Source organism: Rhincodon typus, chromosome 25 (assembly GCF_021869965.1).
Source record: "Rhincodon typus isolate 14 chromosome 25, sRhiTyp1.1, whole genome shotgun sequence".
In the NCBI taxonomy this organism is placed as follows: Eukaryota; Metazoa; Chordata; class Chondrichthyes; order Orectolobiformes; family Rhincodontidae; genus Rhincodon; species Rhincodon typus.
In genome coordinates this window covers 8,846,770-8,865,143 of record NC_063356.1, presented here as the reverse complement: position 1 = coordinate 8,865,143, position 18,374 = coordinate 8,846,770, and the positions used below count along the sequence as shown (strand labels likewise).

The window sequence follows — 18,374 nt, the reverse complement described above, 5'->3', positions numbered from 1 at the left end:
ACTATCGTTTTGGGATTCATTTCACATAGAGTCTGAAAAGATAACAGATGAAAGGGTGAAAACATTTACACTGAATTACTGGCTGTGTTCCTCCAGCTCCACACTGTATCGACCCATTATATCTCACAACGCTTTCGGCACATCAATGTTTTCACCCTTTCATCTTTTATCTTTTCAGACTCTATGTGAAATGAATCCCAAAACGATAGTTAACTCCTTGTGGACTGATTCTAATTTCATTGGTTCCCAAGGATTTGGGTATCATCTCAGTAATTGTCTGTAGTCTAAATAAATCCAACTAGTTGTTTTAGACAAAGTAAATGATCTGGTAATGTATTGCCTTTCAGAATAGTCAGGAGAATGTGGCACGCTTTTCATTGATTTCAGAGATAATCGTTAGGAACATAAGAGCAGGGGTAGGCCATTCAGTCCATCAAGTCTGCTTCACTATTTCTTATGACCATGGCTGATCATCCACTTCCATGTCTTATTCTCACAACATCATCATATCCCTTGATATCATTGGTATTTAGAAATCTGTCAATTGTAGAATCATGGAATCCCTACAGTGTGGAAGCAGACTATTCAGCCCATTGAGTCCACACCAACTCTCTGAAGTGCATCCCACTCAGACCCAACCCCTACTGTATCCCTGTAACTCTGCATTTCCCATGGCCAATCCACCTAACCTCCATATCTATACAAGCACAACTGATTGAGCCTGCACTATCCTCTGGTTAGAGAATTCCAAAGGCTCACAACTCTTTAAGTAAAACAAAACTCCTCATCCTGCTTCTAAGTTGTTTCCTACTTTTTGTGAAATTGTGTCCCTGATTTTAGACTGCCCAAGGAGACCCCAAGGTGTCAGGCTTAAGTGTCCATAGTTCCCCATTTTTTTCTCCCTCTCTGGGGATGACATTGGCTATCTTCCAATCTGCAGGAGCCATTCTGGAAATTATCAAATTTTGGAAGATGATCACCAATTTATTTCGAAATTCTGAGATGTAAAATATCAGGTTCCGGGGACTTTTAACCTTTAATCCCAATAATTTCTGCAGCACAGATTTTTTTCCTTCAATTCCTCATCCTCCCTCCTCCTTTGGTATTCCTTATTCTGGAAGATGCATTGTATCTTCCTCAGTGAAAACAGATACAAAGTTGCCATTTTGGTTCTCTGCCTTTTTTTGCTTTTCCCCCATGATAAATTCTCATGGCTTTGCCTGCAGTGATCCCACTTTTATCTTGGCCAAACATTTCCTTTTCACTGAATTGTAGAAATGTCTGCGTTCCATTTTTATGTTGTATGTTAGTTAACACGCCATTCTCCCTTACTTTACCAGTCCTCAGGACTTCTTTGCCATATTCTAAAATCCTCCCAATCCACATGTTTACTACAATTTCAGACAACGTCCTCAGTCTTTTATTTAACCTTGTACTATTCTTAACCCACTTAGTTAGCCAGGTTTGACTAATTTTTAGCAGGTTTTGCACCTTGAAAGAATATGTTGTTGCTGTAAACTGTGTAATGATCCAGTGCCTATATACCACTGTACCTCTTAATTCATTTCCCAGTCAACCTCAACCAATTTGCTTTCATAATTTCCTTTCTTCAAATTTAACACCTTGGCTTCTGATTGAACTACCTCACTCCATACATAATGTAAAATGTTAGTTAAATTCAGGGCATCCCTTTTAAGAATCATAGGATGGTAAAGCACAGAAGAAAGCCATTTGGCCCATTGATCTATGCTGGCTTTATTGAAGATCAATCCAGTTAATCCCAGTCTCCCAACCTCTCTCTCTTTTTCTTCATTTAAAATAAAAAAATTCCAAGTATTTATATGGTTTTCTTTTGAAGACCAGTGTTGAATTGTTTTGCACCAAGTTATTAAGCAGTGCATTCCAAATCCCAAACAAATATTTCACAAAAATTTCTTTTCTCATGTTGCCTATGGATCCTTTGCTGATCAGTTACAGCATGCATAAAGAGGCAAATGATTGGCTCATGAATAAAACTCCATTCTGCAGTTAAAGCAAGTTAAAAATTTTTGGAGAAAGTCTGAGTTGGAAAATGATTGCCAGAACTTCAAGTCACAGTTGACCAATTTGACCTGCAGTTTCTGGTTGGATGACAAGGCATGTTGTGGCATTGTGGGTTTCAGAAAACATCTGTACTGCATTGCCTGAGAGAGCAGGAGTGGGATGGGAGCAGGACTTATGGATGTGGGAAACATGTTGGGAAATCCATTTGTCAGTGTGCCAGGTGAAATCTGGGAAGAAGGCTCTTATTTATGGTGTTACATTTTCCCGTCATGCCAAACATCATGGAAAATCATTTATCTGTGCAATGTCGTTTTTCATCTATATTACAGTTCAATCCTGCCCTGCAAATTTGCACAGAAAACTGTCTGTGTGCTACACAGTTATTACACACAGGAACTGAATGGGCTGTGTGTGTACTTCATGAGGACAGTGTGACAATGAGAGACAAATGAAGAGTAACTAAGCTGTCAGTGCTCAGATTAAATACTTCTCTTTCTGATTTTAGCACAAGGCGATTTTCTCACCTGCCCTTTTATGGTGGCAGGAGGAGAGAGTGATCTTTTACTGAACAATTAGTCCTGAACAGATGAATAAATTCAGCCTCTGTCTTTATGTCTTTGGACACAATAACTGGACTTCCCATTGAATTCACATTGATATTGTTTCTAATCATTTGTAGGATGTCACTGGTTTGGTCTGGCATTTTTTGCCTATCCCTAATTGCCCTTTGAAAGTGGTATAAATAAACTGTAAAAGAATATTGTTCTCTTTCTGTTACACATTTGAGAAATTTACCAACATATTCACTCATCTATCTTCTTCACTGATCACAGAGTGTTGGGTTATCCTGAGGTCATAAGTTTTTGCTGTCTTAAATGCAAGTTCTTTCATTGTCTTTTGTGAAAAAGAATTTAGAAAGGGCAATTCCTGATACAATACTGTCCCTAAGTTAGCACCAATCACAACATCATTGAAATAGAGAAATGTAAGACTGCTTAACATACCACAACAGCCAGCAGTAAAACAGATCGATTAGATTATACATCCTCACACTCTGCTCTTTGTAAAAACTCCATTCCACTCTCCCAGTTTCTGTCTCCATCACATCTGTTGTCATAATGATACTACCATCTGCAGCGGGCTTCGGAAATGCTCACCTTTTCTCCTCAACCGAGGATTCCTGCCACCGTGGCTGACAGGACCCTCAGCCATGTTCCAACTGTTTCCCGTACTTCGGCTCTCACCCCTTCTCTTCCCTCCCACCACATCGATAGGGTCCCCTTGGCCCTCACATTCCACCCCACCAGCATCCACATCCAAAAGATCATTAACCGCCATTTCTGCCACCTTCAGAGAGATGCCGCCACCAGACACATATTCCCTTCCTCTTCCCGTCCCTTTACAGTATTGCACCGGGACTGTTCCCTCTGGGACAGTCTGGTCTACGACTCCTCCACTCCCGACATCTCCCTACACCTTCACAGCACATTGCCCTGCAATTGCAGAAGGTGTAACACCTGTCCATTTACTTCCTCCCTTCTCACTAGCCAATGACCCAGACACACCTTCCTGGTGAAGCAGCGATTTACCTTCACTTCACTCAATCTAGTTTACTGTATTCGCTGCTCACATTGTGGTCTACTCTACACTGGGGAAACGAAACACACACTGGGTGTCTGCTTTGCAGGACACCTACAAAAGTGAACCTGAGCTTCCAGTCACCTGTCATTTTAACACATTGCTGTGTTTCTTGGTCAACATCTGAGTCTTGGGTTTGCTGCTCGAGAGAAGCTCAACTCTGGAAGAACAGATTCTCATTTTCTGCCTGGAACCCTCCAGGCTTCAATTCAGGACTCAGTATCAAGTACAATAATTTTAGAGCCTGAACACTTTCTTCCATTTCCATTATCCACCCTATACCCCAGGCCTTGTCATCACATGTGCTGCTGTTAATACAGCCAACCCATTTTAATCTACTTATTGTCTACATTAACAGCTTTCCTCCTCATCATTTTCCATCTCTTTCTTTGCTTAACTATCTCCATCTGGGCTCCATCTCCATTTACCCTCTTACTCCTTTACACCACTCCTAACCACCCCCTCCACCTGTTGGTTTCAGCATATATACCACCTCTTTCTAACTACTACTAGTTCTGATGAAGGGTTACTGGATCCAAAATGTTGACTCTGCTTTCTGTCCACAGATCCTGCCAGGCCTGCTGAGTTTCTCCAGCAATTTCTATTTTAGTTTCAAATAAATAGATTGTCCCATTTCCTACATTACAACATCAACAAAGGTACATAATTGGCTCTAAAGTGTTTTGGGACATCCTAAGATCACAATAGGTGCTATATAAATGTCTTTCTTTTGCCTGAATGGACAAGAGACTCCCTTTTTAACATCTTGATGTGGTACAACAAGTAGAACTGAGTAGCACATTGTATGTTTGCAGTACTTAAAGGAACACACACAATGGATCTACAGTGAGGCCTTGTCAATTATACAATGAGATACAAACCACAGAATATTATTAATCATTGCAGAATTGTTGCATGCATCGCAATAAAATCTTACTCAGTTCTTTCTCTGTAATGATTCTAGTGATTAAATATTTAACTTGCTCTTGGAGAATAGAGACAGTGGTTTGAGAGTGTGTTTATTGCTAAATGTGCGTAGGGGTAGATTGCTGTTGATCTTCAAACTCAGTCAGTCATAAAATCATAGAATATTATGGCACAGAGTCTTCTGGCTCATCATGGTTACATTAGTTCTCAAAGAACTCTCTTTTAAAAATAAAATTTTGGGGGAATGTGCACATTCCTGGTAAGGTCACCATTTATTTACAATGAGAATATCCATTTATACGGATTGTCCTACCCTTTCCAAACTTTTTTTCAAAGGTTTCCTATTGTTATCCCTTTTCTTTTTAAAGACCATGGATTCTTCTTCCATCCCTGTTTCCTGTGAAGTATTTCAGGTCCTCACAACATAATTTAAAAATCCCTCAAACTCTCCCTTCTCCTGGAATAGAAAACAATTGTTAAGAGATTAGCCAGTGTTTTATTTTCTAATTGAAAATATTGGCTTATCCAAAGTATGTGCACTAAATCACATAATTCTGCTGCTCACTAAAGTGCCAGGACCCCATTGAAAAATGTTTTTCACCACCAAAAGTGCAGCACTTTTGCAGTTCTGCATTGAAAAGTCAGTCTGGATCAAATGCTCACTCCAGCCCCCACTATTGCATAAATGCTTCTCCCTCCAGACTTTATGTCAGCTCTGATGAAGAGTCATCTAGATTCGAAACGTTAGCTTGTTCTGTTTCCATGGATGTTGCCTAACTTGTTGTGATTTTTGTTTTCAGGACAGATTCCAGCATCTGCAGAAATTTGCTCCCACATTTATGCGTTCTGTATGTTTACATTCAGGTTGATCAAATAGACGGCCAGGAACTCATCACTGAGTTCACGATAGTTTACTAAGTCTATGAAGAAACTTCCTACCATCCAGGCCAAAACAACCTACTTGATTGGCACCACATCCACAAATATTCATTGCTCGTAGCACCGACATTCAGTAGCGGCAGTACGTACAATCTACAAGACGCATTGCAGAAATTCACAAAGGCTCCTGAGACAGCACCTTCCAAATCCACAACCACATCCATCTAGAAGGATAAGAGCAGCAAATATATGGGAACACCACCACTTCCGAGTTTCCCTCTGTGGTATGCACCATCCAGACTTGAAAATACATTGTCGTTCCTTCTGTGTCATTGGGTTAAAATCCTGGAACTATCCCTAACCCTAACCTTAACTCCTTCCTTAAGACACTGTGGGTCTACCAAGCATGGACTGCTGTAGTTCAAGAAGGTAGCTCACCATCACCTTCTCAGGGGTATTTTCTTGTGGGATGCAGGCATTGCTGGCTGGGCCAGGATGTATTGTCCATCTCTAGTTGCCCTTGAGAAGGTGGTAGTGAGTTGTCTTTAACTGCTGCAATCTGTGTGCTGCAGGTAGACTCACAATGATGTTAGAGAGGGAGTTCGAGGATTTTGACCCAGTGACAGAGAAGGAATACTAATATATTTCCATGTCAGGATGGTGAGTAGCTTGGAGGGAACTTGCACCTGGTGGTGTTCCCACCATGGGCAATAAATGCAGACCCACGATCCACAAGATACAAAGACCAAAAAAACATATGACCTGTGACACATGTGAGTGTGGTTTATTAATCCTGGAGGAGAAATGGACAGATGGCTTGGTGTTGATCTCTGTAGCTTGATACAGCAGCTGTCTGCTCAGTTTTCAAAGTGTTAGAAAACTCTTGGCCAGGTGTGATGATACTGTGGGTTTAAGAGATTACTTTGTCCTGTATTTTAAAAAGATGTTTTAAGACAGAGGTGTGAAGCTGCCTATTGAAGATGTGGAAACAGCTTGGGTGGCTTTGTGTTTTTTTTTTGTAAAAGCTGAAACAATAGAAGCAGCCTGGCTGGTTGTGGCTAGCTGTCACAGACCAGGATTTCTAGCTTCTGGTCTTTTAGCTTTAAGCAGTTGCTGTTGGAGTTTCAACAGGGTAGAAGATGCTGAAGTTTTGGAAACATAGAAGCTATCTTTTCCCTCTGTCAGTTACAACTAGAAGCTGGGTATTCTCTCTGTTGCTGGGTTACCTGTGAGACAAATCTATTTTTCTGAATTTGCCTTTTTGGCAAGGGGTGTGTTTATGGGGAGTTACTGTATTGGAACAGTTAATTAGTAATTGTTTCTGTATCTATTATTCAGTTAAGTTTTCCAATAAAGTTATTCTACGTTCTTCTTTCTTTTGTTGTATTTTATCTATAGTGTTTAAATAAATTGTGTTTTGCTTAATATCGAGTAGATGACCAATCGAATTGCATCCGGAATACAGCATGTTACATTTGCTATTAAAATAAGAAAAAGCTAGGGTTTAGGCTATCATCTCAAAATATTTTGAGGCGGTCTAGTCTGATCCACAACACTGGTTTTCCTCCAGCTGACGGTCAAACAACTGCCTCATGAGGATTGTCTCCTACCTCTGAGCGTACATTAGCATATATTATTTCGAGAAGCTGTTTGAGCATCCTACACCGATCATTTGTTCAAATACCTCTGGCCAATGATGCCAGGACAAGCCTCCAAAGTGTATTCTCTTCTGTTCATCACTTTAAACATGAGGTTTTCTTTTAGTTACCTCTTACTGGGAGGTTTTGTAAGCCTTTACTTGAAAAAATATTGTCGGTTGTTCCATGTCACTGGGTTAAAATCCTGGAACTAACATACAGATGAAAGGGCACAAGCCTTGTCAACTAGGAATGTTATTATGTAAGTCCACAACCAGGAATCCTTAGAATGTCGTTGGATTGTTTTCTCATTTTTCTAGGGAGAAGAGAATTAATCTTTCTGCCAGGTGGCTTCATGCTGTGCTTCCAGTTCCATAAGGATCACATTTTATCTGACCGAGCCTGAACCCAAAAAAAACCCAGCTCAGCCCTGGGAATTCTATCCACAGAGCCAAGGCTTCTCCTGAAGGAGGAGTCAGTTCCTTCAAAACCCTCCCCTGCTCCTCTGAAGGTAATTAACGTCAGAGGCCAAAATAACCTTGGTAGGCCAGTTTGCACGGAATGTGTTCAAAGTGCAAGATAGCGTGCAGGGTGTGGCTAATTCTGACCAGTAGGCAAAATAAACTTGCTTACCAAGGAGCTGTTTCAGGTCAGAGTCAAATTAAGTTTCCATCCACTGGCAATCCCAGTTCAAGGAGCAATTTAATCCAAAAACAGGCTATCTACTTATTTTGCTGCTGTGCATACCGCCCCACAGGTCACTGCATTGGTCCCTTGGACCACAGGAGCAAAGAGAGCTCTGTAACACCAACTCACTACTGATGGCGCCAATGATCTCCCACTCACTGTTGCCCAAAAGAATGGTAAAAACACTCCTGTTCCTGGAAGGATCAAAGGGGACAATGATAGGGTTTGGGATTTGGGGGGGGGTGGAATATGTGATGGTTTAGGGTAGGGGGTCAGCGGCAAGTTTGTTCATAAGATCTGAGCATCACTGGCTAGGACAAAATTTGTTACACATCCCTAATAACCCAGAGCTATAAAGTGAGAAACAACACTGCTAACAGTGACTTGAACTGCATACATTTTTATGTTGCCCTGGGTCAAAATTGGATGGCCACTTGACAGAAATGGTTATTTTCTAACCAATTTGTTTCGTGATGCTAGCATACACCTCTAGAGTCGGTAGGAACTTGAAACTAGGACACCTAACTTAGAGGTAGGAATACTACCACTGTGCCACAAGAACCCCGTATAAAGAAAAGAAACCTGCACAGCTACAGGATAGAGTGGGGAAATAGGTCTCACCCATTGTGAGTTAGAGTGCTATTTCAGAATCCTTTCTGGGCTAGACTCGCCCAATATTGGCTCAATAAACTGTCGTTCACCTGTACCTTAAAGCTTCTGAGATAATTTCGTAAAAGAATCTACTACAACGGCATTCAGACTCAGACTCACTCAGGATGCAGAATGGCATACAGCCATAATTGACCTGGAAGCCTTATCTGGGAATGGAATGGGAAGATGACTCTGTACCACACTGAGAAAGACAAAGCAATGGGGTTTAGTCAGGGATGGGAACAAAGTACAGGCTTCAAGACATAAGATAGCACCTGGGAAGATCGGGAGTAACTGATACTCTGCCACTTATGTGTGATGAACAATGGAATTGTTGTATGATGGTAGGGTCCTTACCGTTGGGCCAACAGGTTTGTGTTCAAGTGACGCCTGCCATGGAGAATGGGCACTGACACATCTTAAATGCTGACATTAAAAAGATACAGGTAATTTGCTATAATCTAAGCAGGCATCTGACTCAGAGAGAAAATTGCTTTTTTAGAAAAGAAGAACAGCCTGTTCAAATAGGTCTCACCAATTACAGAGATCTAGCGTGTAGTTGATTGGTTCCTCCTGTGCCCTAATGACTATGCTTCTTTAGAAATTGTTCCTTAGTAAGTACATTATAAGATCTATTAGCCAATGCATTTGCCTATCCTCCAAAACTTGGCGATATTTACTGCAATATTACTTTTACCAACTATTGCCCATGATTTGTCTGAATCTGATGTAGGAATGGATTTGCTTTGGGCTTTAACTCTCTCATCTTGCCCTACTAAGTCTTCTCTTGCTTTACGCAATTCCCTTCACGTATCCAGATATCTGTACCATTCTTATAATTCCTGTCTACCAGGAATTGTCAATGTTTTTTGCTTAATATTAATATTTACTCATTTCCTCATCAGGATCCTCATCAGTGGCAGCAATGTATAGAGACTATGGAAATCAATGCATTCCGGATTATGATGAAAACTACTCCCAGACCAAGTATGTCTCTGAGCTTACACTTGATAAGCATTGCTAATAATTATAGTTTCTCTCAGGTGCTGTGGTGCAGTATCATTTGTTATTTGAGGGTGAGGCTGGGCAATATGAGTTCAAATCCCACTGGAGCAGAAAATCTTGGGTATGATATGAATTAGCATAGGTTGATCCCACATCCACCTCAATTTGGGATTAGAATGAGGTAAAGAGTTTTAGTTTAACTTTGTAAGTAACGATCTTTTCAATCATTTAAGAGTCATTATTTGTTTACTCTTATTGAAAAATTGAGTAGTCAGGTTAAAAAGAAAATAATCTCAAACAGACTCACTCAGGATGCAGAATAGCATACAGCCAGAACAAGAGCCTTAGCTGGAAATGAAATGGGAGTATGACTCTGTACCACACTGAGAAAGACAAAACAATGGGCTTTAGTCAGGGACGGGAACAAAGTGCAGGCTTCAGAGAAGAGATAGGGTGGCACTGGGAAGATAGGGAGTAACAGGCAACCTGCCACTTTTGGAATGTGTGAAAAACAAGGTGTTTGTCTAAAACAGACCAGTTCTAAATTTAAGTAATGCACTGTCTATGTGACTTCCAATGTATAAATAGCTGATGAATCCTCTTGGAATTAGAGTGCTTTCTTGGAATCCTTTCAGAGATAGACTCGCCCAATGTTGGCTTGACAAACTACCTTGAGGGTCCTGAGATTATTTCATAGAATAATCTACTGTAACAATGCCCGGACAGCTGGTCAAATTTAAAGCGGTCTTGTTGCATGATGGTATGGTCCTTATCTTTGGGTCAACAGTCTGCATTCAAGTGACACTCGCCATGGAGCATGTGTACTAACATGCCTTAAATGCTGACATTAAAAGGATACAGGTAATTTGCTGCATGAAGAGAAGGCATCTCTCCCAAAGAGACATTTTTTTTGAAAGAAAGAAAAGCCTGTTCAATTTTGTTATGACGTAGCCATGAGAACTTGAACCCAGGCCTTTCAGAGGTCAGAGGTCAGAGGTCAGAGGACATTGCCACTGCAACACAAGAGCCTGGCACCAGACAGACAGTTAGTTACAGAGCTTGAGGGGCATTACATATGGGCCAATGAAGAGAGGCAGTTATCCAGTTGGTATATGCATCTGCTATGGTGTCACTCAATGGGTATGACTAATTTGGATTTAACATTATTACAACTGAAATATGGCAAGAAGGGACCAGAGTACCATAAGGCTATTCTCTTGTTAGAGAGAGATGGCTGGTGGTGCATTTAACCTGAGGGTCATCATGTCTCATGTGGTGTGTGAGGTTGAAAAAAACAAGACCTTCATGGTAACCTCACAGTGTGAGAATTGAACTGATGCCCTTAGTCTTAGTATGTAATATTAGGTTCAATGGAGAGTGAGAGTGCAGGAAGGCATGCCAGGAGCAGTATTGGGCAATCCTGAAGATGAAGTTGAACCTGGTGAAGCTACCAAACAGGACTTCTTGCAAACCAAACAACATAAGCAGTAAGTGATAGACAGAGCTAAGCGATCACACAACCAATAGATCAGGTCTAAGCTCTACAGTTCCTGCCACATCCTGTCATGAATGGTGCAGGATGATTAAACAACTCATTGGAGGAGGAGGCTCCACAAATATCCCCATCCTCAATGATGGAAGAGCCCAGCACATCAGTGCAAAAGATAAGACTGAAGCATTCGCAGCAATCTTCAGCCAGAAGTGCCGAGTGGATGATCCATCACAACCTCCTCCAGTGATCCCTAGCATCGCAGATACCAGTCTTCAGCCAATTTGATTCACTCCACGTAATATCAAGAAACAGTTGGAGACACTGGATACTGTAAAGGCTATGGGCCCTGACAACATTCCAGCAATAGTACTGAAAGTCTGTGGTGCAGAGCTTGCTGCTCCCAAGCCACGTTTATCCAGTCCAGTTATAACCCTGCCATCTATCTGACAATGTGTAAAATTGGCCAAGCAGGACAAATCCAACCCGGCTAATTACTACCCCCTCAGTCTACACTCGATCATCAGTAAAGTGATGGAAGGTGTCATCAACAGTGCTATTATGCAGCACCTGCTCAGCAATAACCTGCTCGGTTACACTTAGGTTGGGTTCCACCAGGGCCACTCAGTTCCCGACCTCAGTATAGCCTTTGTTCAAATATGGATGAAAGAACCAAATTTCAGAGGTGAGATGAGAGTGACGGCCCTTGACATCAAGGCTGCTTATGCCCAGGTGTGACAATAAGGAGCCCTAGCAAAACTGGAATCAAAGGGTATTGGGGGAAAACTGTTTGCTGGAGTCATACCTGGCACATATGAAGATGGTTAGTGGAGGTCAGTCATCTCAGCTCCAGGACATTTCTTCATGAGGTCTTCAGGATAGTGTCCAAGGCTCAACCATCTTCAGCTGCTTCATCAATGACCTTCCCTCCATCATAAGGTCAGAAGTGGGGATGTTCACTGTTGATTGCACAATGTTTAGCACCATTCACAACTCCTCAGATACTGAAGCAGCCCAAGTTGAAATGGAACAAAATCTGGACAATTTTCAGGCTTCAATTGACAAATGACAAGTAACATTCATACCAGATGCCAAGCAATGACCATCTCCAGTAAAAGATAATTTAACCACTTCCATTGACATTCAGTGGCATTACCGTCATTGAAACCCCACTGTCAACATCCTGGGGAATGTCAACTGGAATCATCATACAATTTTTTTTATTCATACATAGGATATGGATGTTGGTGGCCAGGTCAGCATGCATTGCCTGCCCCTAATAGCCTGGAGGGCAGTTAAAAGTCAACCACATTATTATGGGTCTAAAGTCACATGTTGGCCAGACTGGGTAAAGACAGCTGTTTACTTCCCTAAAGGACATTAGCGAAATAAATAAATATCTTCTCAATAATCATTCCATGGTCACCATTAGACTCTCAATTCCATATTTTTATTGAAAACAAATTCTACCATCTGCCATCATAGGATTTGGAACCCAGGTCCCAAAACATTACTTGGGTCCTTGGATTAATAGCCTAGCAATGATACCACTAGGCCATCTCCTCCCCCTATACAAATACCGTGGCTATAAGAGCAGGTTAGAGAGTAGGAATATTGAGGTGAGTAACTCAACTCCTGACTCCCCAAAATATCTACAAGGCACCAGGTGTAGAGTCATACAGCATGGAAACAGACCCTTTGGCCTAAGTAGTCCACATCAACCATGTTCCCAAACTAAACTATTCCCACTTGCCTGTGCTTGGCCCATATCCCTCCAAATCTTTTCTATTCGTGTACTTATCCAAATGTCCTTTAAATGTTGTAACTGTACCCGCACCCACCGCTTCCTCCAACAGTTCATTCCATAGACGAACCACTCTCTGTGTAAAAAAGTTGCCCCTCATGTCCTTTTTAAATTTTTCTTCTCTCACTTTAAAATATGACCCCTAGTTGAATTCCCCCAACTTAGGGAAAATGCCTTTGCTATTCACCTTAGCTATGCCCCTCACGATTTTATAAACCTTAATAAGATTACCTCTCAACCTCCTACGCTCCAGTGAAAAAAGTCCCAGCCTTTCCAGCCTACTTTTATAGCTCAAACCTGCCATTCCCGCAACATCCTGGTAAATGAACACTCTCTAGTGTCATAATATCCTTTCTATGGCAAGACCACCAGAACTGCACACAGTACTCCAGAAGAAGCCTCACCAACATCCTATACAACCTCAACATGATGTCCCACGTCCCATACTCAAATGTCTGAGCAAAGAAAGCAAATGTGCTAAATGTCTTCTTAACCAGCTTGTCTAGCTGCGACGCAAAATTCAAAGAATTATGTACCTGAACCCCCAGGTCTTTCCATTGTACAACACTACCCAGAGCCCTAGCATTAATTGTATAATTCCTCTCCTTGTGTTTTTTTTTAACCAGAATGCAAGACCTCACATTTATCCAAATTAAACTCCATCTGCCACTCCTCAGCCCATTGACCCAATTGATCAGGGGTATAATGGAATACTCTCCACTTGCCTGGAAGAATGCGACTCCAACAACACTCAAGAAGCTTGACACCACCCAAGACAAAGCAGCCCGCTTGATTGGCACCACATCCAAAAGCATCACTTCCTCCACCAATGACCCTCCATAACAGCATCGAGTACTTAATTACAAGATGTACTGCAGAAATTCACCAAAGATGTTGAGACAGCATCTTTAAAACCCATGATGACTTCCATTTAGATGGACAAGGGCAGCAGATAATTGAGAACACCACCACCTGCAAAGTTCGCCTCCAAGCTGCTCACCATTCTGACTTGGAAATATATCATTCTTTCATTGTCCCTGGGTCAAAATTCTGGAACTCCCTCCCTAACACATTATGGGTCAACCTACAGCACATGGACTGCAACTATTCAAGATGGCAGCTTACTACCACGTTCTCCAGGGCAACTGGGAAGGGCAAAAAATTCTGGCTCAGCAAGTGACCCATGAGTAAGTACAAAAGTATCACCCTATATTGCAAATTAACTTTGCAGCCAAGTGAGATAACTGACGTCTGGGCAAAATATCTTGCTATCAAGAACACCATTGATAGGAAAGATTAAAAACAAATGATTAGGAGGCAATGGCCTTGTGATATTATTGCCGGACTGTTAATCCGGAGACCCAGATGACATTCTGGGGACCCAGGTTCAAATCCCGCCAGGGCAGATGGTGGAAGTTGAATTCAATAAAATATCTGGAATTAAGAATCTAAAGATGACCATGAATCCATTGCCAATTGTTGGAAAAACCCACCTGGTTCACTATTGTCCTTTAGGGGAGGAAACTGCCGTCTTTACCTGGTCTGGCCTACATGTGATTCTAGACCCACAGCAATGTGGTTGATTCTAAACTGCCCTCTGGGCAATTAGGGATGGGCAATAAATGCTGCCTGGCCAGCAACACCCTCATCCCATGAATGAATAAAGAAAAAAAAGGAGAGTTTTAGTGTGTCATGTGATACTAGATACTTGATGCATGTGGAGCAAAAAACTCTTGAAAATGAACTTGTCATCATAATAAAGCTTGGTCATACTCATCATGCACTAATGAACTGAACTGGACTGAAAACAAAAATTTTTGTGCAAATGCCAGTGTTATTGATATAGAATCATTAAGTACAGAAGAGGCCCTTTGGCCCATCGAGTCTGTGCAGAAACAAATACTATCAGGAAATAGGTAGCTGGAGGCAAGTATTGGCTAGGCTTTACATGTGGTAGTTAGAAAGAAACAGCAGGTCTTGTGGTGCTGTACATATTGTCTATTCCTCTTGGCCAGCAATTGGGAGTTCAAGAGTCCCACCTGAGATCCACAGAAGGTGTGTCATTGCACAGCTAAACAGGTTGGTTATCAATTGGTAAATCCTGCCAGGATGAGAATGGGAGAGTTCCATGGTCAGCCAGAACTGTGTGGCAGCTTCAGTGCAACAAAATCCCTGCATTAAAAGACTTCACACATTCTTGCCATGAATAAGTGTCATCCACAGAGGCTACTGCACATGCTCTAAATTGAGGCCATTCAGTTGAAGTAAACAAGTAGAAGCCCTATAAAATATAGTTAGCAGCCAGCATGTTGTTGAATCCCTCGACCACAAGCAGCTTATAATTCAACCCAACATTTCTTCACTCTGGCCTAATACCTTTCATGATTGCCCATTGGTACATTCTTGGCTCTGACATTCATTTGGTCGTGTTAATTGTTATTTTTACAAGTGAGAATTGATTTAATAAGTTTCATAGAGTCATAGAGATATACATTTCATTATTCTTCCTTGTTATTTTGATATCATCTAAGGAAAGAACTTGCATTCGTAGAGATTCTGTATCATCCTCAGGACTTCCCAAAACAGCACCAACAGTTTAATGTCTTTGGCAGCATAGTCACTAATATTGCTTTGGCAAATTGTGGTGGCCAATTTACACGGCAAGATCCCACAAATGAGATGATTGACCAGTCGTTATCTCTTTGCTGGTGTGGGTTGAGGAAGAGATGTTTCCTGGCTGTTACCCAAACACAGCACTCACAAGAATCATTTACAGTGGTGTGAACAGGTAGATGAGCCTTCAATGCCTCATTCGAACACTAGCATCTGCATTAATACAGCACTCCCCTGACACTGCCCTCTCGACCCACACACTCAAATCCAATATTTGTTCTTTTTACTTCCTGCCTTTGATTTGCAAGTCACTGGTACTGCCAACACAGCCAAACTCAACCCAATGTAGACAGGTACAATACAAGGCAGCAAGGAAAATTCCAACAGTCCCAGTTCCAATGGGGCAGGACACCTGTGATTTGCAATGGACGAACAAAGTTAATTTTAGGTTATGAAAATTAACTATGGCAGCAGTGGCATCACCACAATCAATTGCTCACCAGGTGAGTAAATCACTAAAGCTAAACACAAACTCTCACTCTGTGGCATTACACATGGGGAAGGGGGCACAGAGGGTAAATTCTGAGAAGCTACTTCCCCTAGTGCAGGACAAGAGACGAGACAGGAAATTGGCGACAAACCTCTCAGGAGTGAAATTAGGACAGACGTCTTCATGGGAAAGCTGGTGGAGATTTGGAACTTTCTTCGACAAACAACAATCAATGCTACATCAATTATGCAGTTTTAAGCTGAAACTGATAGACTTTTTTTAGCTGAAGGATTGAAGGAAACTGGAACAAAGTTAAATCAGAGATCGGCTATGGTCTCGTTAATGACAGTGCAGGATCAAGGAGCTAATTGACTCCTAGTCCTATTTTCGTATATTATTTTCTTGTGATCATCCTCCAATAAGACTTTGGCTGAAGATTTTGGCACTGGGCAAAAATTTACATGTTACAGCAATATTTGCATCCAAAGCATTTCAATTTCCTCCCTAGTAGGGAACTGACAAAGGAAAATGCTGTGCTGCCATTAGAATGAATGCCAAGTGAACTAATTTCTGTAATTATTTTGCAGCATAGCTGGCTTGTGGTTTAGAGTTAACCCTGGGATACTGGGCAATTTGTAAAATAGCTGACAGATGCAAGAGCAAGCCATGGGGATAGGTTTAAATGGTGGCATGGTGGACAGTTGAAAAATTTGGTTTTGGAAATTGATTTAATAGCTGGCTTAGTAGAAATTTGGCTGAAATATCGTACAAGAGATTGGGAAAGTGGAGATGTTTAAAATTACTATTAGATAATGTTGGAATATGAAAGTCAATTTATACAAAGCAGGATCCCATAGATTATGATGTGATAATCAGCTTACATCATGTCATTTGAGGGATTACCATTTGTTAAGCCACCAGGGATATGTGATTTACTCTTCTTTGACTGATGCTGTGTGAACTTTTATATCCACCTGAGAGATAAAGCAAGGTAGTTAGCTGAAAGGTGGCACCTCTGACAGTGCGGCATTTGCTCACTACTGCAATGGAGTATAAGATTACACTTTTGTAATGAAACTATGACTGACAAAGCTTTAAATCACAAATGTTACAAGGAGATTAAATTAGAGCTTCAATAATATGCATGATAGCTGACTGGACACTCTCTGAAATCTATGTGATTCATTGATAATTTATAATCTGCCAAAAGCTAGTTTTCCAATTGATAACTTCACAGACTTTTAGCATACCAGCCATTTTCTTTCTCTTCAGGAACGAACATTAAACATTCCAAAATTGTTAATCTTTTAGATGAGATGTTATTCCAAACCTATTCTTTAAGGTTGTCATAAAATATCCCATGATACTGCTTCACAGAACAAGGTGCTGTCTCTGGTCTTCTGGCCAATAATTACCCTTTAAATAATATCACAAAAATATCATTCTGTTTGTGGGAGCTGACTGTGCAAATTGACTGTTGCATTCCCTACATTATGATCATGACATTTGGCTGTGAAATGCTTTGGGACATATTGAAGTCAATCTAATCTTTCACTTTACCAATTAATAAGGGACAAAGTTAATTGAAATCTAGTTGTTAATGATAACAATCATAAGATCAATCGTTCATCAGAGATTGATTAACTCTGTAAGTTAGTTGATTGAAAACTGTAAAACACATTACAAGTTTTCAAACAGACGTGACAACAATCCAACTGATTTCTGTGGGCCAGCTTGCAGACTCACAGCAGACTACCTGCCAGGCAGAATCACAACATTGTGTACCCACAGTACAGGCAGTCCTGAAAGATGAAATTTATTAAAGACAAGATGTACAAACAGCAACAACACTGAATTCATAATTTAAAAACTGAATAATGGGTTGTTTCTACAATTTTGAGGAGTTATAAAATGGAGTGGCTGGTAGCAGAGCGAGGCTCCATTTTAGCACAATGAGGATGCATAGGAAAAATGACCTGCATTTATATTGCACTGCTCATCACCTTAGAACATCCAGAAGTGTTTCACAGTCAGACTGATATTAGAAGCTTATAAAGCAAGTTGGGAGGAATACAACAACATCAATAAAATGCGATGAGAGTAGAAAGATAGTAATGTTATAAGAGAAATTGGAGGCTAGAATTGAGAGATGGGTCACTAGATGTCAAGCTTTCTAATATCCCAGCTAGTTGAGTACGAATTTTACATTGTGCCTTTATCACTGCGCAAGTAGGTTGAAAATGTGTAAGCATCAAACCATGGTGGCATGGAATGGGGTTAGTGAGGACTTCTGCTGGTGGTGATGTGTCAGTAATGGCTTCAGCCAAGACTTCCATCTTAGAGAGAGTAAAGCCTGCGGCATTTTAGTTCTGAAGAACAGTCATAGTGGACTCAAAGCGTTAATGCTATCTCTCTCTTTCCACTGATGCTGCCCGACCTGCTGAGTTTCTCCAGCACCTCCTGTGTCTTTCTTTATTTAAGAATATGGAATCTGTTTAATATGAATTTAAA

The 18,374-nt window shown here is 41.0% G+C and overlaps 1 protein-coding gene across 2 annotated transcripts in view; it reads left to right on the top strand.

The window, feature by feature from the left end:
- eps8l3b (EPS8-like 3b) overlaps positions 1-18,374 on the top strand; it is a 73,838-nt gene that overhangs the window by 7,542 nt on the left and 47,922 nt on the right. Inside the window, exon 2 of one of the 2 annotated variants that reach the window (XM_048611796.1) lies at positions 9,368-9,449. In XM_048611796.1, the coding sequence (XP_048467753.1) occupies positions 9,388-9,449 (62 nt within the window). In that variant the 5' untranslated portion in view covers positions 9,368-9,387. Of the gene's footprint in view, positions 1-9,367; positions 9,450-13,843; positions 13,948-18,374 lie in introns of those variants that run through there. The other variant, XM_048611795.1, reaches the window with a different exon arrangement.